The 21,076-nt window shown below is 45.1% G+C and overlaps 1 protein-coding gene across 3 annotated transcripts in view; it reads right to left on the bottom strand.

Annotated features, from left to right (window-relative positions):
• GNG4 (G protein subunit gamma 4) overlaps window positions 1-21,076 on the bottom strand; it is a 68,990-nt gene that overhangs the window by 15,256 nt on the left and 32,658 nt on the right. For all 3 annotated transcript variants that reach the window (XM_070471058.1, XM_070471056.1, XM_070471057.1), the window contains one exon: window positions 18,630-18,738. In XM_070471058.1, the coding sequence (XP_070327159.1) occupies window positions 18,630-18,728 (99 nt within the window). In that variant the 5' untranslated portion in view covers window positions 18,729-18,738. The remainder of the gene's footprint in view (window positions 1-18,629; window positions 18,739-21,076) is intronic.

Here is a 21,076-nt window from a genome sequence, read left to right as displayed (position 1 = left end):
TGGAAGGCAGGAGGAGAAGGGGGCGACAGAGGATGAGATAGTTGGATGGCACCACCTACTCAATGAACATGAGTTTGAGCAAGCTCTGAGGAGATGGTGAAGGACAGGGAAGTCTGGCATGCTGTAGTCCATGGGGTTGCAAAGAGTTAGACACAACTTAGTGACTGAACAACAATGTGTTAAAGATGTATCTATTAGAAGAATTATGAGAAAAAAACCCTGGTTCAAACACACAGGAGAAACAAGAATCACGATGTTGATGCCCAAAGGGCTATGTCAGAAAACTTTTGGACACTTACCACTGGCTCCAGCAAACAGCTCTGGATTATCCAGGCTGCTGGAGGAAGTGATTAGTATAAAGACAATCCCAATCAAATTTACACTTCAATCTGGAATATAAGTTATGATTTCTATGCAATGTGTTTCCATAAAAATATGGTCATATTTTGCACTGGGCAGCTAATACTGAAAAGATAGGAAGACAGATTCTATACAAAAAGAATAATGCACATACAAATAATTAAATTGTTTAACTGAACTGACAGTAGTCAAAAACCACTCCTCGGTTTGAAATACAAGTGGTTTAGGCTGATGGTGTGCTGGTGAGATCCTGCACGGAACAAACAGAGGAGTCTTCTTTTCTGTTTCCTGCACCAAGTGGTCACCTCGGGCAGCCCCTCTTCCCCCTTCCAATGCCCTCGGACCACACAGGTAAGACGTTCAGAGGAGCGACTTCCGGGTGGTCCAGTGGTTGAGAATCCGCCTTGCAATGCAGGGGACGCAGGTTTGATTCCTGGTCAGGGAACTAAGATCCCTCATGCCATGGAGCAACTAAGCCTGCCCACCAAAACCAGAGAGTCTGTGCACCACAACAAAATGTCCCACATAACCCAACAAGGATCCCCTGTGCTGCAACTAAGACCCAGCACAGACAAATAAACAAATGACTATTAAGAAGAAGTTCGGAGGAGGGAGTGGGTAACTGAGTCCTGTGGGGGCGTGATTTCCAGGAAGAACTTGACTTTTGGAAATAGCTTTATTGTCTTTATGACAATAGTAATCGTTATTTGTTTGTAAAATTACCCCAAAGGACAAAGATGGAAGTAAAAATCAACAGAAACTGCCATTTGGAGAGAACATTTGGTGAACATCTTTACAGACATCTTACTATCCATCTTTGTACATACAATCTCACATGCTGTTCTGCAATATGCTTTCACAATCACTCAGAGCACACAGATGTACATCATTTAATCAGATGATACAGTTTAACACTGCCTGTATATAACTTAGGTGAAATAAAATTCGTATTTTATGGCAAGACAAGAAAAACTTAAGACACAAAAAATTTTCTCTGCCATTTGGCTGTCTCTCTCTCCCCACTGTGCATTGTGTATGATGCATTGCACAAACCTCCCCTTTGGCAGAAATACCTGCTCGACCATCAAGTGCAACATTCTCCTAGCATCAATAAGTTCAGTTCAGTTCAGTCGCTCAGTCGTGTCCGACTCTTTGCGATCCCATGGACTGCACCACGCAAGGCCTCCCTATCCATCACCAACTCCCAGAGTTCATTCAAACTCGTGTCCATTGAGTCGGTGATGCCATCCAACCATCAATGTACTGATGTACAAGCATCAGTAAGACAACTCCTCAAAGATGACATTCCTTCTTGACCTAATAGGGGTCACATGGCCCACCACTTTGTACTTGCAGACCAGGATTATGTAAACTGTCAATAACACATTATTTGATGCACAGCCTTCTGTCTCAAAAAACTTATATAACTCTGCTTTGACCTCTAACAGGCGGAACAGTTCTCAGAGCTTTCTGAGATGCTCTTCCCGGGTTATAATCCTCAATTCGGTTCCAATAAAATCTTCCCTTTCTTTCTGATTAATTTTTCGTTGACATTATTTAACCAATCCATGTGTATGCTTAGTTGCTCAATTGTCTCCAACTGTTTCCGGCCCCACGGACTATAGCCCGCCAGGCTCCTCTGTCCATGGGGTTGTCCAGGCAAGAATACTGGGGTGGGTGCCATTCCCTTCTCCAGGGGATCTTCCTGACCCAGGAATTGAACCCAGGTCTCCTGCATTGTAGGCAGATTCTTTACTGACTAAGCCACCAGGGAAGCCCAACCAATCCCTACTGATGGACAAAAATATAATTTTTGACACTATAATAGTGTTCTGATGAAATTCTCACAGGCCTTCATTATTTGTGAGATTGTCTCCTTTGGGTAATCCCGAGAAGATAGAGTGCTGGGTCAGAGTATGCACAACAAACATTTTGATACATATTCCAAACCACTCTTTGGGAAGACTGTAGGTTTCCACTCCAACTATCAAAAAACTGCTCACTTCCTTTAACAGTTGATAACGATACAGGATTTCAGCAACAATTAAAAACATCAATAGTCTGGATCTCAGATTTTTTTTTTTTCCCAAGTGCATCTCAGTGTTTTTTTGAGGCATAACTCTTGTATTATTTTCTGGGTTTTTTTTTGGTTGTTTTTTTTTTTTACTTTTTTTGGCTATGCCACGCAGCTTGGAGGATCTTAGTTCCCGGAGCAGGGATCGAACCTGCAGTTCCTCCTGCAGTGGAAGTGTAGGGTCTTAACCACTGGACCACCAGGAAGTTCCTCCTGTATTATTTTTGAAGCTAAATGTCTCTTCATATATTTGACCCTTTACATGTCTCCTTTTCAAATTGCCTATTCATGTCGGTTGTGCTTTTTTTTTTTTTAAAAGGGAGGATCCTTTTCATCTGCTTTATTTTTTCTTAAATAAATATTTTTTCTTTGCTTTTTATCTTATTTTTCCAGAGAAATTAAATTTAAAGATATTAACCTTTTGTTACTCAGGTAGCAAATGTTTCCCTTAATTTGTTGATTGGCAGATTTTTATCATGTAGATTTTTTTAATGTAATTAAAACTTTTATTTAATGAACTGTAGATTCTGTAATACGCTTGGCCTTCCCAAACTCACATTATAAAAAATATTTGCTCCTATTTTACAAGTACTTTTATGGTTTTGCTATATTTAAATCTTTGATTACAGTTATGGACTGAAATGTTTTCCCAGACTCATGTTGAAGCCATAACCCCTGAAAACATTAATAAAGGGGATTCTCCAGGTAAGAATACTGGAGTGGGCTACCATGCCCTCCTCCAGGGGATCTTCCTGACCCAAGGATTGAACCCGGGTCTTTCACGTCTCCTGCCCTGGCAGGCAGGTTCTTTACCAGCCTCATTAAAATGGAGCAAGGAAGCCAGGAGGAGCTCTCAGGCAGAACTGTGCAAGTCAATTATAGGAAGCATTTCAGTTTCAAACACCAGCAGAAGAATCCTCACAGAAAAGAAACATCAGTTACAAGCCCCAACAGGAAAAGAGGTACATGGAATGTCCTACAAGAAACCCCAGCAACTTGGCCAGAGAGAAACTACCATCACTCTGAACTCTCCATTTTCTCCAACGGACTTTCATTCAAAAGCACCCCTCCCAGCTTTCTCCTTTTTCTCTATAAAATAACATTCCTCTCCTTTGTTTGTTGGACTTGCCTATAGTTTCTGCTGTAGCATGTTCTTCCTGAATTGCAAGTCTCTGCTATTTCCAAATAAATCCATCTTTGCTGGTAAAATAGCTGACTTTTATTTTTAAGGTCAATACTCCCAGTCTAACTGTATTTGGAGACAGGGCCTCCGCAGAGATAGTTGGCCCTCTGTATTCATGGATTTTGTATCAGTGGATTCAACCAACAATGAACTGAAAATGTTTGGGGGCAAAAAAGAAAAACAGAAAAGTTCCAAAAAGCAAAACTTGAATTTGCTACACACCAGCAAGTATTTGCATAGCATGTATGTTGTATTTACAATATTCACATAGCATTTACATTCTATTATGTATTGTAAGTAATCTAGAGATGATTTAAAGTATATGAGGAACCTCCTTGGTGGTCCAGTGGCTAAGATTCCATGCTCCCAACGTAGGTGGCCCAGGTTCAATCTCTGGTCAGGGAACTAGATCCCACATGCTGCAACTAAGAGTTCACATGCCACAACTAAAGATACTGCATGTCATAACTAAGGCCTGGCACAGCCAAATAAATATTTTCTAAAACCTATATGACAGGATGAGTGTGGGTTATATGCAGATACCATACCATTTCATATATGGAACTTGAGCATTCTTTAACTTTGGTATCTAAAGAAGGTCCTGGAAACAATGCCCTACAGATAAGAAAGAATGACTATAATTCTGGCTAGATGAGGCCATAAGGGTGGGACCCTAATCGGACAGGATTGCGTGAGTTTATAAGAAGAGGAAGAGACCCGAGAAGGCTCTCCCTTCACATGAGCACAGAGGAGTGTGTGAGAGCACAGTGAGAAGGCAGCTAGCTGTCTGCCACAGGAGAGGGGCTTCGGCAGACTACTGAAGTGTCTAAATTGGCAACTAAGCTGCCAACGCCTTAACCTTGGGCTTCCAGCCTCTAGAAGGGTGAGAAAAATTCCTGATGTTTAAGCCACATATTCTGTGGTATTCTGTTATGCCAGCCCTAGCAGACAAATATGGGGTCCCCTGGTGAATCAGCAGTAAGGAATCCGCCTGCAATGCGGGAGACCTGGGTTTGATCCCTGGGTCAGGAAGATTCCCTGGAGGAGGGCATGGCAACCCACTCCAGTACTCTTGCCTGGAGAGTCTCATGGACAGAGGAGCCTGGCAGGCTGCAGTCCACAGGGCAGCAGCAGCAGACAAATACAACCCATCTGATACTTATCTGGATAAAACGAGTGGTATGCAGCTTTATTCAAAAGGGTTAGCAATTTCTAGCAACATTAATAATCTGTCCTCTACTAAGATGAGATGCCATCTAGATTGTACTTGAAATTCCCAATACACTTGGGTCTATTTAGGGACTTCCTATTTTTTTCTGTTGATCTATTCCTAAAGGAGTATTATAAATTTTTAAGTACCACAGTTTCATAATAAACTTGTAGGAATACTCTACATATGTTGTGTTTAGTCGCTAAGTCATGTCCAACTCTCTGTGACCCCATGGACTGCAGCAAGCCAGACTTTCCTGTCCTTCACTATCTCTCACTCAGAGTTTGTTCAGACTCATGCCCCTTGAGTCGGTGATGCCATCCAACCATGTCATACGATGTTGCTCCCTTCTCCTGCCTTCAATCTTTCCTAGCATCAGGGCCCTTTCCAATGAGCTGGCTCTTTGATCAGGTGGCCAAAGTACTGGAGCTTCAGCATCAGCCCTTCGAATGAATATTCAGGGCTTGATTTCCTTTAGGATTGACTGGTTTGAGCTTCTGTCCAAGGGACTCCCAAGAGTCTTCTTCAGCACCACAACTCGAAAGCATCATTTCTTTGACACTCAGCCTTCTTTACGGTCCAACTTTCACATCCGTACATGATTACTAGAAAAAACATAGTTTTGATTATACGAACCTTTGTTGGCAAAGTGATGTCTCTGCTTTTTAATAACACAGTCTAGGTTTGTCATAGCTTTTCTTCCAAAGAGCAAACATCTTTTAATTTCATGGCTATAGTCATTGTCTGCAGTGATTCTGGAGCCCAAGAAAATAAAATCTGCCACTGTTACCATTTTTTGCCCATCCATTTGCCATGAGCGATGGGACTGGATGCCATGATCTTAGTTTTTTGAATGTTGAGTGTTAAGCCAGCTTTTTCACTCTCCTCTTTCACCTTCATCAAGAGGGTCTTTAGTTCCTCTTCACTTTCTGCCATAAGGGTGGTATCATCTGCATATCTGAGGTTATTGATATTTCTTCCAGCTTTTCCTCCTCAAATAGATATACTTTTTTTTAAAATTTCTGGATATTCTCACACATTTATCTATCTAATTTAAATTAGAATTAAGTTTGTTTTCTCCAAAAACAGTGATAGAATTACTTTCTTTCTCAAGCTCAACAACATTCTGCTGGGTAGATATACAGACATATCTCATTAATTGTGCTTCACTTTTTAGCACTTCATAGATATTCCATTTTTATTATTCATAATTGAAGATTTGTGACAACCAAGCATTGTCAGATGATGATTAGCAATTTTAGTAAAAATGCTTTTAAATTTAAATTTATGTAACATTTTTTAGACACAATGATATTATTACACACTTAATAGACAACAGTATAGTGTAACCATAATTTTTATATGCACTAGGAAACCAAAACATTTCTGTGACTCACTTTGTTGCTTTACTGTAGTGGCCTTTTAACCAAACCCATAATATCTCCAAGGTCTGCCTGTATACAGTTTATCCATTAATCTGCTGATGGACACTTAGGTTGCTTCTACCTCATAGCATTTCTGAATAATGCTGCTATGAACTGGGTGTACAAATCCCTCTTAAAGGGCCTGATGTCAGTTCTTTGGGATGCATACTAAGAAGTGGGATTGATATATCCTATGAGTAATTCTTTTTTTTTTCCATTTATTTTTATTAGTTGGAGGCTAATTACTTTACATCATTGCAGTGGTTTTTGTCATACATTGAAATGAATTAGCCATGGATTTACATGTGTTCCCCATCCCGGTTCCCCCTCCCACCTCCCTCTCCACCCGATCCCTCCGGGTCTTCCCAGTGCACCAGGCCCGAGCACTTGTCTCATGCACCCAACCTGGGCTGGTGATCTGTTTCACCCTAGATAATATACATGTTTTGATGCTGTTCTCTTGAAACATCCCACCCTCGCCTTCTCCCAGAGTCCACAAGTCTGTTCTATACATCTGAGTCTCTTTTTCTGTTTTGCATATAGGGTTATCGTTACCATCTTTCTAAATTCCATATATATGTGTTAGTATACTGTAATGGTCTTTATCTTTCTGGCTTACTTCGCTCTGTATAATGGGCTCCAGTTTCATCCATCTCATTAGAACTGATTCAAATGAATTCTTTTTAATGGCTGAGTAATATTCCATGGTGTATATGTGCCACAGCTTCCTCATCCATTCGTCTGCTGATGGGCATCTAGGTTGCTTCCATGTCCTGGCTATTATAAACAGGGCTGCAATGAACATTGGGGTACACGTGTCTCTTTCAATTCTGGTTTCCTTGGTGTGTATGCCCAGGAGTGGGATTGCTGGGTAATATGGCAGTTCTATTTCCAGCTTTTTAAGAAATCTCCACACTGTTCTCCATAGTGGCTGTACTAATTTGCATTCCCACCAACAATGTAAGAGGGTTCCCTTTTCTCCACACCCTCTCCAGCATTTATTGCTTGTAGACTTTTGGATAGCAGCCATCCTGACTGGTGTGTAATGGTACCCCTATGGGTAATTCTTTAAAAAAACTCTTCAGAGGAACTGCCCTACTGTTTTTCATAGTGGCCGCACCATTTACATTCTTGGCAATAGTGCACCAAGGTTCCGATGTGCTATTTTCTGTTTTGGTGACAGTAGCCATCCTGATGGGTGTGAGGTGATGAAAAATGTTTTAACACCAAATGCTGATATTTCAGTTTCACCTCTCCTGTAATATGAGTGGGAGCCCAAAGATACAACTGGATGGACTCTACCAAAGGCTTATATGGAGGAGACTCTGAAGCTGGTGGAAAAAGGCTTCGGTAACTTGAAGAAACAGATCAAGAATGACTAGATGTTTGGCTGTCAGCAGGGACTGGTACTGTAAAAGGGATACTGAGGTCAAGTGGACCTCAGCTATTGTCTCACCAGTGACCATGGGGCTTTTGATGTCCTAAAGAGCTCTTCACTGGGCTGGGAGCAGACTCTTCAGAGGGATAACCCTGCAAGTCCAGCTCCTCTAAGAGGCTGGGCTTTCAGCTGAAGGACCCTTTCCCAGAAGATGGGTGGGGCAGGTGACCCTGAAGTGGTCCTGGCAGCTCAGCACAAAGCAACTTCACAGGGCAAGAGTGGACATCTGCCCCAAAGCAGGGCCTTCATTTCTCCACCCTGATCCAAAAAGCATGCTGGCAGCTGTTGTTTTATTTGTGATGTCTGAGCCAGCGTAGTTGCAGTTTCCTGTGCCTTTTTAGTAGGAAAGAAGTCGATGACACGTGGATGGCCTCACCTGACCCTGATTCTCTGCTACTGATCTGGGCTGTTCTAAGCCAGTCCATCCTTCAGTGTGATTCGCTATGACCCACGGAGTGAGTGGGATCCCAAGACAGGATGACACTCAGCCCCTGATCGAAGAAGCTCCTGATCTAGTGGGAATTTCCCCAGAAACTTTCTTACAGTCCTAACATTAATAAATATCACCATGATGCACATTGGTATCTTCTTTCATGAAATTCAACTGTGTAAAATGAAGTGGTTTTGCAAAAAAAAAAAAAAAAAGATGTCTGGGCATTATATTTAACTTTCTTGCCTAATTGAGAATATATTTATATTGCCTATTGGCTTCCCAGGTGGCATGAGTGGTAAAGAATCCACCTGCCAATGCAGGAAACACAAGAGATTTGGGTTGGATCCCTTGGTTGGGAAGATCCCCTGGAGGAGGAAACGGCAACTCACTCCAGCATTCTTGCCTGGACAATCCCAGGGACAGAGAAGCCTGATGTGTTACAGTCCATGGGGTCACAGAGCTGGACGTGACTGAACACTTACATTGCCTAGGACATGCATGACCACTTGGCTAGGTAGCAAATTCTTTGCAGGATTTTAGAATTTTTATAGAATTTTAGGTTGGCATCTTCTCAACTGAGATGCAGTGTTGTCCAGACTGATATTTCTGCCCTTTCTAGGGGGACACCATAGTTTAATGATGATCCAGGATCTGGGTTGGTATCCTCCATTCATCATGTAACAACTGTGGGCCTAGGTTTTCCTGTCTGAGGACTGGTGTACCAGTAGCACCCACATCTGAGGTCAGTGTGAAGATTCAAGCATCCAACACGGGTTAAGTCAGTGTATTCATCCTAAATGATAGCTTCCCCTGTCAGTACATTTGATGGGCCCATTCAAGATTAAGTAATGTCCGCTGTGGGCTTCCCTGGTGGTTCAGATGGTAAAGAATCTGCCTGCCATGCAGGAGACCCAGGTTTTCGATCCCTGGGTTGGGAAGATCCCCTGGAGAAGTGAATGGCTAACCATTCTAGTGTTCTTGCCTGGAGAATTCCATGGACAGAGGAGCCTGGTGGGCTAGAGTCAACGGGGTTACCAAGAATCGGACACGACTTAGTGACTAACACTTTCACTTTCAACCTCAGCTGTATGTGTATTTCAGGGTTGATCATTTTCTGTTACATTCTTTTCTGGAATATGATGAGCCGTCTGGATCTGCACATTCCAATCTCCCTTTTAAAATTCTCTCTTCAGGAGTATTTTCTGTCTCATCTGGTCTCTCTGCCCCAAACATCAGCATTCAATATTGAAATGTTGTTGTCAGTCTTCATTTCTGTCATCCTCTAACTGCGTTGATCTGTGCCTCTTTTTTCTTTCTGCTTACTGTGAGAGTTTCTTAAGTTTGTTCTCTATGTCATTAATTTTGATTTTCTGTAGCATGTGTTACACTCTTTGCTCCTTATTTTATTTTTTTATTGAAGTATAATTGATTTATAATGTTGTGTTAGTTTCAGGTGTACAGCAAAGTGGTTCAGTTATACATACATTTGTATCTGTTTCTCAGGTTCTTTTCCCTTACAGGTTATTACAAAATACTGAGAAGAGCTCCCCGCGCTACACAGTAGGTCCCTGTTGGTTATCTATTTTATAGACAGTAGCGTATCTCTCTGTTATCCCTCTCCTGCTCCTTTCTCCTTTGGTAGCCACAAGTGTGTTTTCTATGTCTGTGGGCCTATAAGTTTATTTGCATCACTTTTTTAAGATCCCACAAAGAAGCAACACTACAATTTGCAAAGATACATCACCCCAATGTTCGCTGCGGCACTGTTTAAAATAGCCAAGACATGAAAAGAACCGAAGTGCCCATCAATAGACAACTGGGCTTAAGAAGATGTGATATATGTATGTACGTGTGTGATGGGATATTACTCAGCCACTAAAGAGAATGAAATATTGCCATCTGCAGCAACATGAATGGACTTAGAGAATAACACACTAAGTCAGTCGGGTAGGGAAAGACAGATATCATTTATATGTGGAACCTGCAAAATAACACGGGCTTCCCTTGTGGCTCAGCTGGTAAAGAATACGCCTGCAGTGTAGGAGACCTGGGTTCGATCCCTGGGTTGGGAAGATCCCCTGGAGAAGGGAAAGACTACCCACTCCAGTATTCTGGACTGGAGAATTCCATGGACTGTATAGTCCACAGGGTTGCAAAGAGTTGGACAGGACTGAGTGACTTTCACTTTCACAAAATAATACATATGACTTTATATACAAAAATAATACAAATGACTCTGTATACAAAACAGAAACAGACTCACAGAGAAAACAAACGCATAGTTACCAGAGGGAAAAAGGCTGCAGGGATCAGTTAGGAGCACGGGATTAACAGGTACACACTACTGCACATAAAACAGATAACAGGGGTTTACTGTGTAGCACAAGGAACTATATTCAATATCTTGTAACAACCACAATGGAAAATATTCTGACATATATACACATAATTGAATCAGTCTGCTATACACCCAAAATAACACAATATTGTAAATCAACCCTACTTCAATTGAAAAATCAAAGAAGTAATACTGAAAAAATGGAAAGACTGGAAATGCCCAAGAAGAGGGGACCAGCTAAATAAATGCATATCAGATGATAAAGATATTAAAGATGTACATTTTAGGAGAGAATTTACTGACCTGGACGTATAATCACAGTATACTGGTCAATGATAAATCAAATTGCAAAAAGTAATAAATTGATTAACTAAAATTTACATTTTAAGGCAAGATAAGATAAATCAAGCACAAAATTCTCTCTCTCTTTCTGGGTCGCCCCCTACCCTCCCTAATGTACAGTATGCATTTGCATTACACATTAACCAGAGCATCTCAAAGATGGGAACGCTTGCTCTATTGTAAAGAGCATTTTCCCCCCTTTCTTCTGATGCTAGGAATATAACTTCTTAAAAGAACAGCATTCTTTTCCAAAGCTGTAGGGGATCATGGTGACTTGTTGCTTCCTTTCTACCTGTTTCCCTGGACTCTCTAACCTTGGTTAACTCTGTAAAATATCAATATGTCATTTTGATGTACGATCCTTTGTCTTGAAAGTGCACGTGACTGTACCATCTACTTTTAACGGGTAGAATAGTGCTCAGAGCTTCTGAGAGTCTGTCTCCCAGGTTATCAGCCTCAGTTGGCTCAAATAAAGTTTCCTTTTCTCTTAACTTGATTGTTAATTTAACTTTTTTCAACAAAATGTACATTATAACAGCATTTTATAAGAAAACTAGGTATAGTTTATAAGGTAAACAGCTAGATGGAAAAACATGAAAATGTAAGTGGCTATAGTTTAAATTTTCTTTATACTTTTCTATATTTTCCAAAATTTTCTAAAGTAAGTGTTATTTGCATAAACAGAAAAATTGCATTATTTTCAAAATAAGATTTAATGCCCCTAGATACAGATACCCACTTTCTCACATTCTCATTTTAATCTCTCCCTTTCTCCTTGAGGAGCCTTAAGTATGCTTCAGGGTGTGTCTAATTCTCTATTACTCATTTATAGTTTGTAGAAAAGTTCTAAATGGAATAAGCACAGCATATGTAACCTCTATCTTGAACACCCATACATTCAGTTTTTGGGTCTTTGTATTTCCCAACTAAAATGTTTTTTGATCATGTAGCTGCTTTTCCTTTAAGCATCAAACAAGAAAATCTCCAAGACCAAAAGTAAATGGGAGTCAGTCTTTCTCTAAAGCTTGTCCCCTTTCCCAAACTGTTTTCACGAAATTTTTCATACCTGTGATGGAGAAGGACTGTGAACACTTGTTATTTCCTGCGATAGAATCTCTCTTCTTTTATGTCAATACTTGCAGCACTAATTTCATTACTGCTCCATGTCTTTGGTAACTTTTTAGCCCACTCATCACCTGCCCCTCTTCCTGACCTGCCCTCCTGTTTTCAGTAGTCTATAGAAGGCTGGCTGATGGGGACATCCCTGGCGGTCAGGCAGTTAAAAATCTGCCTGTCAAAGCAGGGGACACAGGTTCGATCCCTGGTCTGGGAAGATCCCCCGAGCCGTGGGGCAACTAAGCCCATGTGCCACAACCAGAGAAGCCGCTGCAGTGGGGAGCCAATGCACCACGATGAAGGGCAGCTCCCGCTCACTGCAACGAGAGAGTTCGCATGCAGCAGTGAAGACCCAGCACAGCCAACAACAAATACATAAAATCAGAAAAAGAAAGGACGCTGATGTGTAACAGGGTGATCTGTCAAAAATCAGCAAATCAAGCTTAGCTTGACAAAATTAATTTCAGCCTAAAGGCAACCCTTTTGGGGGCTGTGAGCACAAACACAGCTGTTTATCTACTGAAGGTGCGTGAGAGAGCTGGGCCTAGGGCTGCGTGGCAAATGTCAGCTTCCTGATCCCTGGCTGAGAGCTACTAGTTCACTCAGGGTGTCCATCCTTCTCCAGGGTCTGCCAGGATACAGTCCATGGGGTTGGCCCAGTGGCAGGAGAGTCAGGGCACCCTGAGCGGTGCCCAGTGGAGCGGCAGCTCCCAGCAGCCTTCCTGGGGCCTGGGACCTGGCCTGCTCAGGGCCTCTGTGCCTCTTCCAGGGGACAACGACTTCTCTGGATCTGAAGTCTTCTCTTGGGCTGGATAGGTTGGCTCTGGAGACCATTTTCTTCACATAAGCCTCTTCTACTTTGCTTAGCTCATATCTGCCTTCATTTCTCAACAAATTTTTCCTATTTGATGATCCATGCCATGTATGTGCTCTCCCGGTAGAATCTTATGTTGCTTGAGCCTCCAATGGGTGAGAGTACGAATCAGGTTATGGGTGTTCTTTTCCAAGGGACCAAAACATTTTCCAAGCCGTCTTTACGTGCTCTTTGTTTTTTTAGGATCCTGAACATTATTTTCTAAGCTTTCTGTTTTTGGGGAAGCCATACATGTTGAATCTTCCCTGTACTTACAATGAATGAAGTACATATGGATTTTAAAAAATTATTATTATTACTTTAAAAATTTTATTGGAGTATAGGTGGCTCAGACAGTAAAGAATCTGCCTGTAATGTGGGAGCCCTGGGTTCGACCCCAGGATTGGGAAGATCCCCCGGAGGAGGGCATGGCAACCCCCTCCAGTACTCTGGCCTGGAGAATCCCCACGGACAGAGGAGCCTGGCGGGCTACAGTCCCCGCAGTCGCAAAGAGCTGGACATGACGGAGCGACTAAGCACAGCACAGAGTTGCTTCACAACGTTGGGTTAGTGTCAGGTGTGTAGCGAAGTGAATCAGCTGTACACACACATCTCCACCCTTTTTAGATTCTTTTCTCATACAGATCATTACAGAATACTGAAGAGAGTTCCCTGTACTACCCAGTAGCTTCTTGCTAGTTATCTACTTTTTAAAAAAATATTTTTGAGTGGTTACTATCTGCTAGGCACTTTCTTTTGTTTTTATTTTATTTGTTTTGGCTGTGCCCCAGGGCATGTGGGATCTTAGTTCCCCAATCAGGGATCAAACCCATGCCTACTACATTGGAAGCGCGGAGTCTTAACCACTGGATCACGCTAGGAAGATCCCTAGTTACCTATTTTATATGCAGTAGTGTGTACATGTCAAAGCAGCTGATACAGGTTCTCAAAGTGGAACACCCAGCTTTGCTGGGAAATGGCCTGGTGAGCTTGGAGGTGGGATGGAGAAGAGTCACCCAAACGCTGGGGTGACTCAGGGGAGGCAGTCAATAAACATTAAAGGAAGATAGTGTATGCTGCTTTTGGCAAGAAAGAGCTGTCTCCAGGGGGCCCCTTTGTCTTAGCACTAACCTGAAACCAGGTACCCCTATGCTCCACTCATCTCAGGCCCTGGCACACCTTTCAAATCTTTTCATCACACAGTATCTTGCCTAACTTGTGGGTTCTCTCCATAGGTCAAAGAAGTATAATAGAAATGAAACATAAATAATGAACAGGTGACCAAACCTCTTCCCAACTTCACCTTCAGGAATCTCAGAACAAAGTGTGTGAACAAGACAGTATCTCAGGGAAAATCACAAGGAATCAACAGGCCTATGCACAAGCCTGCACGCAGTAGGGGACAGCTCTGATCCCCCACCCCAATGCTTCACCAAGATTACTTCCCCTGTTTCCCTTTAAAAACTTTCATGGCCTAACAGAATCCTCAGAGGTGGTTTCCAGGTAACACCAAGTCTCCCGTTTCCCCAGATGGCCAGCATTCTGATAAAAGCCATTTTTTCCTACCAACATTTGTCTCTCTCTCCAGTATTGATTTTTGAGTGGTGATCAGCTGGATCTGATTTGGTAACAGTACGGAGGTTTAAGAAGGATGTTGAGGGTGAGTGTGGGGAGGGTCTCTGTAACATGTGGGATTTGCGGGATGGCTGGGGGCTACATGGCGAAGTCTTCGTTCTACATCCTACAACATCGGCAATAAAGTCTACTGCAGTCTATTGCACCAGTGCTTTTGTGCAGATGATGTTTGCGGAGACAGACGGGACCTGAAGATCAAAGTGGATGCTGCTACATTTTACCTCCACGAAATGTCCAAACCTCTCTCGAGTTCACACTGATACTTTTTCCTACCTTTGCAACCCAAATAACTGCATAATGCATATTTTTTCCCTTCTCGCCCCTTTACTTCCCTGAGCTACATATATCACCCTTTCCTTCCTTTCCCACGAGATACTCTTCCAAGCAGAGCAAACTATGAAGCCTGGGGGCGGGTTCTGCAGTTGGCAACACACTATGTGAGCCGTGGGGCTCATCCCTGGTTTCCCACTCAATATGTGTCCTTCCCGGGCTGTCCTCTGGGTGCTTTACCCGGAGCTGGCTCTGGGGGACTCATCATTGCCATTATTTTCCCCACAGGGCCTCCAGCTGTTTCCCCTTGTTCATCCCTCTCTCTGGGCTCCGTGGCTGGCACAGCACACAGGGGAACGCCTGGGGTTCCCCTCACTGTATGAGGTCAGAGAGTTCTAGGAACTGCTCCTCTCCGCCTCCCACGCAGCTTCCCTCTGTCATTTACCCCCAGGATCCTTTCTCCTTCTTCATCTCCTGCAATGGACTCCCACCCACCCTAGAGAGGCCACTTCTTTTTCCTGGTGACACTCTTCCTATTTCCTCCCTCCTCAAGGCACCTATTGGCTTCCCTGCTGGGTTAGTGGTAAAGAATCTGCCTGCCTAATGCAGCAGATGTGGGTTCAATCCCTGGGTGGGGAAGATCCCCAGAGAACGAAACGGCAACGCACTCCAGCATTCTTGCCTGGAAAATCCCATGACAGAGGAGCCTGGTGGGCTATAGTGCAGGCAGCTGCAAACAACAAGGCACTTATCATGGTCAACCTGGGGTATCCTTGATGGATTCTCTTTCCACATTCTGTTTGTTGTCTGGCTAATTGATATCAATGTACATCTCCCCCCCCCCAAGTTGTATCAAGTAGATTTTTCCCCAAAGCCCTCCTGCGCCCTGAAGCAAGGGGTGTCTAGTGCTTAAAAATCTAGTGTGAGCTTAACACTCATTAGAATGGCTATTATTTTTAAAAAGGAAAATAAGTGTTGGCGAGGATGTGGAGCAACTGGAACCCCTGTGCACTGCTGGGGATGAAAGTGAAAAGCGTTAGTCACTCAGTCATGTCCGGCTCTTCGTGACCCTATGGACTACAGCTCACCAGGCTAGTCTGTTCATGGAATTCTCCAGGCAAGAAAACTGGAGTGGGTATCCATTCCTTTCTCCAGGGGAGTCTTCCTGACCCAGGAGTGAGGTTGAGGAGGATGTAAAAAGATATGGCTACCATGGAAACCAACATCATGGTTCCTCAAAAAGTTGAACACAGAATTACTATATGACCCAGCAATGCCACTTCTGGATACATACACAAAAGAATTGAAAGCACTGACCCAAATGCTTTCCATGCTCATAGCAGCATTATTGACAGAAGACAAAATGTAGAAACAACTCAAATGTCCATCAACACACGAATAAGTAAATAAAATATGGTAGATACATGTAATGAAATACTATTCAGCCTTACAAAGGAATGAAATTCAGACACAGGCTACACTGGACAAAACTTGAAGGCAGATGCCAAGTGAAATAAGTCACACACAAAATACAAATATTGTATGATTCCACTTATAGGAATGAAGTACCCTGAATAGCCAAATTCATAGAGACATAAAGTAGAAGAGAGGTTTCTAGGGGCTGTGGGGGCAGGGGACGGGGAGTAAGAGTTTAATGGGTGGAGTTTCTGTGTGGGATAACAAAAAAGTTCTAGAAATGGATGACCGCACGATGTTGTGGATGTACATAATGTTATTGAATTACACACTTAAAAATGGTAAAAATGGCAAATTATATGTTATGTGTATCTAAGCACGATTTTAAAAAATTAACGTTTGGGGTTGTGCGAGCACAAACAGGAAACCACGTGTGACTGTGCAGCTCTGGCTGGGATGTGGTTCCTGGGGGCCACCCCTGTCCTCAGGCAGCCCCGGATCATCTCTTCAGGGATCAAGCTCTGCCAGCTCAGACCAGACCTGTCGCAGGCCCTGTGATCACCATGGAGGCTGCAGGGCCCCTGGGAGGCCTCTCGTGAGATCAAGGAGCTGCAGTTCCACAACCCAGAACTGCAAGAATGGGACCGCCCGGCCCGCGACACCACCCAAACAGCATGCTGGGCTCCGAGCTGCCCTGTGACCTCCGCTCCTTCCCTGGGAGACTGCCATATCCTGCAGTGACTCCTTGAGAGCCGCTCCCCATGGGGACACGGACTCCACCACGGCTCCTGGTGCTGATGGTCAGCAGAGAGGATCTGTTACCATGGAGAGCATCTTCCGTGGCAAACCAGAACTCCCCACCATGGCAACGGTCCCACTGCCAAAACCAGCGCCCACCATCTTTCCAGTCCTTTGGCCATGGACTTGACAGCTGGGTCTAGCTTCTCTCGCCCTGGAGACTACCACACTTACCCTCCAAGTTCTGCTGCGTCTGGTGCGTGGTGTCTCCGTCCTGCCTTTGCCCTCTGCCCGCTCTCTGCCCGCTCCCTTCCCCTCTCGGCTTCTCTCTGCAGCTCCTGCTGCCCCCTGGCCTCTGACAGTGCACCCCACAGCCCCGGCTGCGCACGAGCTGTTTTTATGACCTGTTCCTGTGCGCACAGCTGCCTTCCCAGCACAACACCCGGCTTCTCTGTTAAGTCCGATGCTCGCAATGAGCTCATACTAGCCTTCTCTCCGTCCGCACGTCACTTCACAACCAACCCCCAGCTCATGGCTCCGGGCAGTCTTCTCTGAGCAACGTGATGGGAACATTCCATTTGCTTTTCTATCCCAGGACCATGCCAAGGGCAGAGCAGGTGCTCAGGGATCTTTGTCCAATGAGTGCATCCCCTAGCGTCCTTGTCCTCTCAGCAAAAGTCTGTCCTGTCTTTGAACCACTAGTGCCTGCAATGCTCATCCTTAGACCCATTTCTACACCACTGGGCTCCTCCTCTTTTAGAACTGTTTCTTTTCTTGCTCCCTCCTCTAGCCTAGGGATTAAAGATGCTTTATTTGTAGCTGGTGACAGTATGTGCAGATATAGCCAGTCTGCTTAGACCAATGTGTATCATCCTGCATTCCCTTTTTGCTTCATATACATCGTGTCACTTACTGGGCACGTTGTTGCCTCCTTGGATAGCTGGTACCCGGAGGTCCCTGGGGAGGGGGATGGATGGAAGCTGACTGATGGAGCTGGTGTTATCTGGTCTTGGCAGTGGGAGCCTCGGGGAGGGACTGCTTGCTCCACCAACAGAGGGCATTAGGAGTCACCCACTGCCCCACGGATTCTGTCCTATTTGAGTGACAGCCCTGGTTTTACATCCCCACAGTGCACAGACACACTGGACTGGTGTTTTCTGCTGTCAGATGCCCGATGCACTTCCAGCTCCACTCGAGTCAATGATCCTAACTAAGCTGCATCTCAGGGCCACTTGCTCAGCCTGGCTTCCTGCTCCCTTTGAAGTGGCATCTGGGGAAAAGCTGGCTTCGTTCCCCCAGTGTGAAGACATCTCCCTGCTCCTCAGTGACGTGAACACGGTGGGAGGAGGCTGGTACCCTCTTTCCCTTTCCCCCAGGGAGCAGCTAACAAACATGGACATGATTCAACGCGGCACTTCCCCCAGCACCCCTGTCAAAATACCTGATGTCTCATCTCCAAGTCACTGGACCAGGCAGGAAAACTATGATGGATTGCATGGTTCAACTCCCTCACTTGCTTACGGGCATGACAACTGAGCTAAAGAGAGCTGAGATAAACACGGGTCTATTCTAGGCGACTCCTTATGGAATTCGCGCACACTGTGTATTTTGCATCCCTTGGTTCCTCGGGCACGCTTGGAACTCCGGAGCAAACACTCGTCTGTAAACGTTACAGCTGCCAGTGTTGGCTGGATGCTCAATGGAGTGACACGTTCACCCTCACGCAGCTGCTTTGGACACGGGGGGACTGTCGTGAGCTGTGTGCTGGTCAGAGGGCAGGCGGGCCTGTGCACACTTACCTTCACCCTGTCCATGCAGGCTTCCATCTTCAGCTGCTCCACAGCTTTCCGGGCTTGGGAGATGCTGGCGGTGCTGTTATTGGACATGCCTTCTTTCATGCTGCTGCCCCTGGAACAACCAAAGTTAAGGAGGCTGGAAGAGTTGCTTGTTTGAAAGCAGAGCCCCCCTCAACTTACTCCCCCTCCCATCCTCTGCAGCTTCTCTATCCAGGCTGGGGAGCCATGGGAGCACACCCTCCTGGGATCAGAGGAAGGAGCGCTTCACCTAGTGATGGGAGCAAGACATGGGCTTCTGGGGCCACCTGTCATCCGCTCCCTGTCGCCGGGGCTGAGAAAGCCTGACAACAGAAGCCCCTGTCTTTCTCCCATCCTTACACCCCACTGCTGCTGCTGCTAAGTCACTTTAGTCGTGTCTGACTCTGTGCGATCCCAGAGATGGCAGCCCATCAAGCTCCTCCATCCCTGGGATTCTGCAGGCAAGAATACTGGACTGGGTTGCCATTTCCTTCTCCACTTACACCCCAGAGCCATAGGGAATACCTTGACATTTGTTCAGAGATTTGTTAGTAATACATCATCTTCATACACATTTTTGTTTTTTTTTTTTTTTTGGCTGCATGGCATGTGGGATCTTAGTTCCTTGACCAGGGATTGAACCTGTGCCCCCTGCAGCGGAAGCGCAGAGCCTTAACCACCAGACCACCAGGGAAGTCCACCACTGTCACACATTCTTTCACTCTTTCCTCAAGCATCTCTAAAAGTTGGCAAAACAGACTGAGTTGTGTTTTGCACATCAAGAAAGCAAAACCCAGAGAAATGAAGCCAAGAGCCAAAGGTGCCACAGCCAAGACCTGTTGGTCTAGGACCCAAACACAAAGCACCGATGCCTAGGTCAGGGTTCTTTCCTCTCACAGAGCGCCCCCTAGCTGTTTATAGGGCAGAGCACACGTTTCCCCCGCGAGAGCTTGCTTTATCATTCATTTTAATTTGCTATCATTCCAAAAAGTTTATATTATTTTAAAATAAGAACACACACACACACACACCTCCATCCCCTATCCCAAGCACGGAAGACCCTTGTGATGCTAACTGTTCTGCAGGAAAGCACACGCCATAGGTTCCTGTTACCCCGTTTAATGAGACACTCCCTGGAGACCTATGCGGTCAGGCCTGAGAGCTAGGGGGGGTCTCACAGGTTTTGTGAGGTGCACAGGGAGGTGTGAGGGGGCTGGGCCGGTCCCAGGGTGTGCAGACCACACTCTGGGTTTCCTCATTCAAGCAATGACTCTCTGGCCCAGATGAGGCCTGACGTCAACTTCATTTATTCCCAGACAATGCTTGAAAAATAAAACTTGCCTGCTGTGATGCATGGCAGCCACCAAAGTTAGAGTTAACAGGGGTGGGTTCCTCTCTTGGTTGCGAACTTTTATTCAACAAGAAGAGAAGGAGAAGGAGTTGGGGGTTTTGAAACTTGGGGGAGCAGCCGCTGACCCCTTACTCTACAGAGACGTGTGTGCATTTCTGCATGTGTGTTTGGGGCTCTGTCCTTGCCTGTGCCCACGTACCTGATGGGCACACTCTGCCGGCCTGTGTGTGTGTGGCGGTCCCCCTGTGGGTGTTTGTGTTTATGCATCCTTGTGTCCACACAAAAGGAGGGAGAAGACACAGGCCAGTTCCAAGCCTCCCCAGCCCAACCGACAAGGGAAAAAGGACCCTGAAATCACTGCCTTCAGGCCCTGATCCTCCTGCCCCATTTCTGAATCTACCCTCCTCTTTCCTCATCACCAGCTTGGGGCTTTCAGATGTTAGGGGGCTTGGGGGTGGCAGGAACCCAGGGGGCTGGTTAGAGGAAGCTGAACCCAGGATCCGCAGGAGTGAAGAGATGAAGAGGAGGGGAGGGCAGAGAAGGAGGAGGGGACTCTGTGCTGTGTGTGCGAGAATGTGTGGGTACATGAGGGTGTGTGAGTGTCTGGGCACGAGGGTATGTGTGAATGTGTGCAGGTGAGGGTGTGTGTGAGTATGTGCAGGTGAGTGAGGTGTGGATGTGAGGGTATAAAGATGTATGGGTGGGTGGGGGTGAGTGTGCACACAGGTGTATGAGTGTGACGATGTGGGTGAGTGTGTGTGGTCAGGCATCTTTCTCCTCGGGCACACAGATACACTCACACAGACAGCTTGCCTGAGGACGTCCTGACGGCCACACTTTGTGGTGTGTAATTTGGTAAACTCAGGGTCGGGGGCAGGGCAGCGCACGATGCTTCGATCCCCACTGCTGCTGATCTGACCTGACTCAGGATGGTCTTTACAGTTTCTGGGTGAGTGGATGTCAGCGTGCCTTTTAGCCATGCTCCCTAACATGACTTATCTCCACAGACCCTTGTGAAGTGTTGGCTAGCCGAGCTCTGCAGTCTGTGTCTCCAGGAAATCTCTGAAAGACAGCTATTGCC

This window comes from Odocoileus virginianus, chromosome 7 (genome assembly GCF_023699985.2).
Source record: "Odocoileus virginianus isolate 20LAN1187 ecotype Illinois chromosome 7, Ovbor_1.2, whole genome shotgun sequence".
NCBI lineage: Eukaryota > Metazoa > Chordata > Mammalia > Artiodactyla > Cervidae > Odocoileus > Odocoileus virginianus.
Note: the sequence above shows the minus strand (reverse complement) of the source record. Positions and strands in the feature narration are given on the sequence as shown.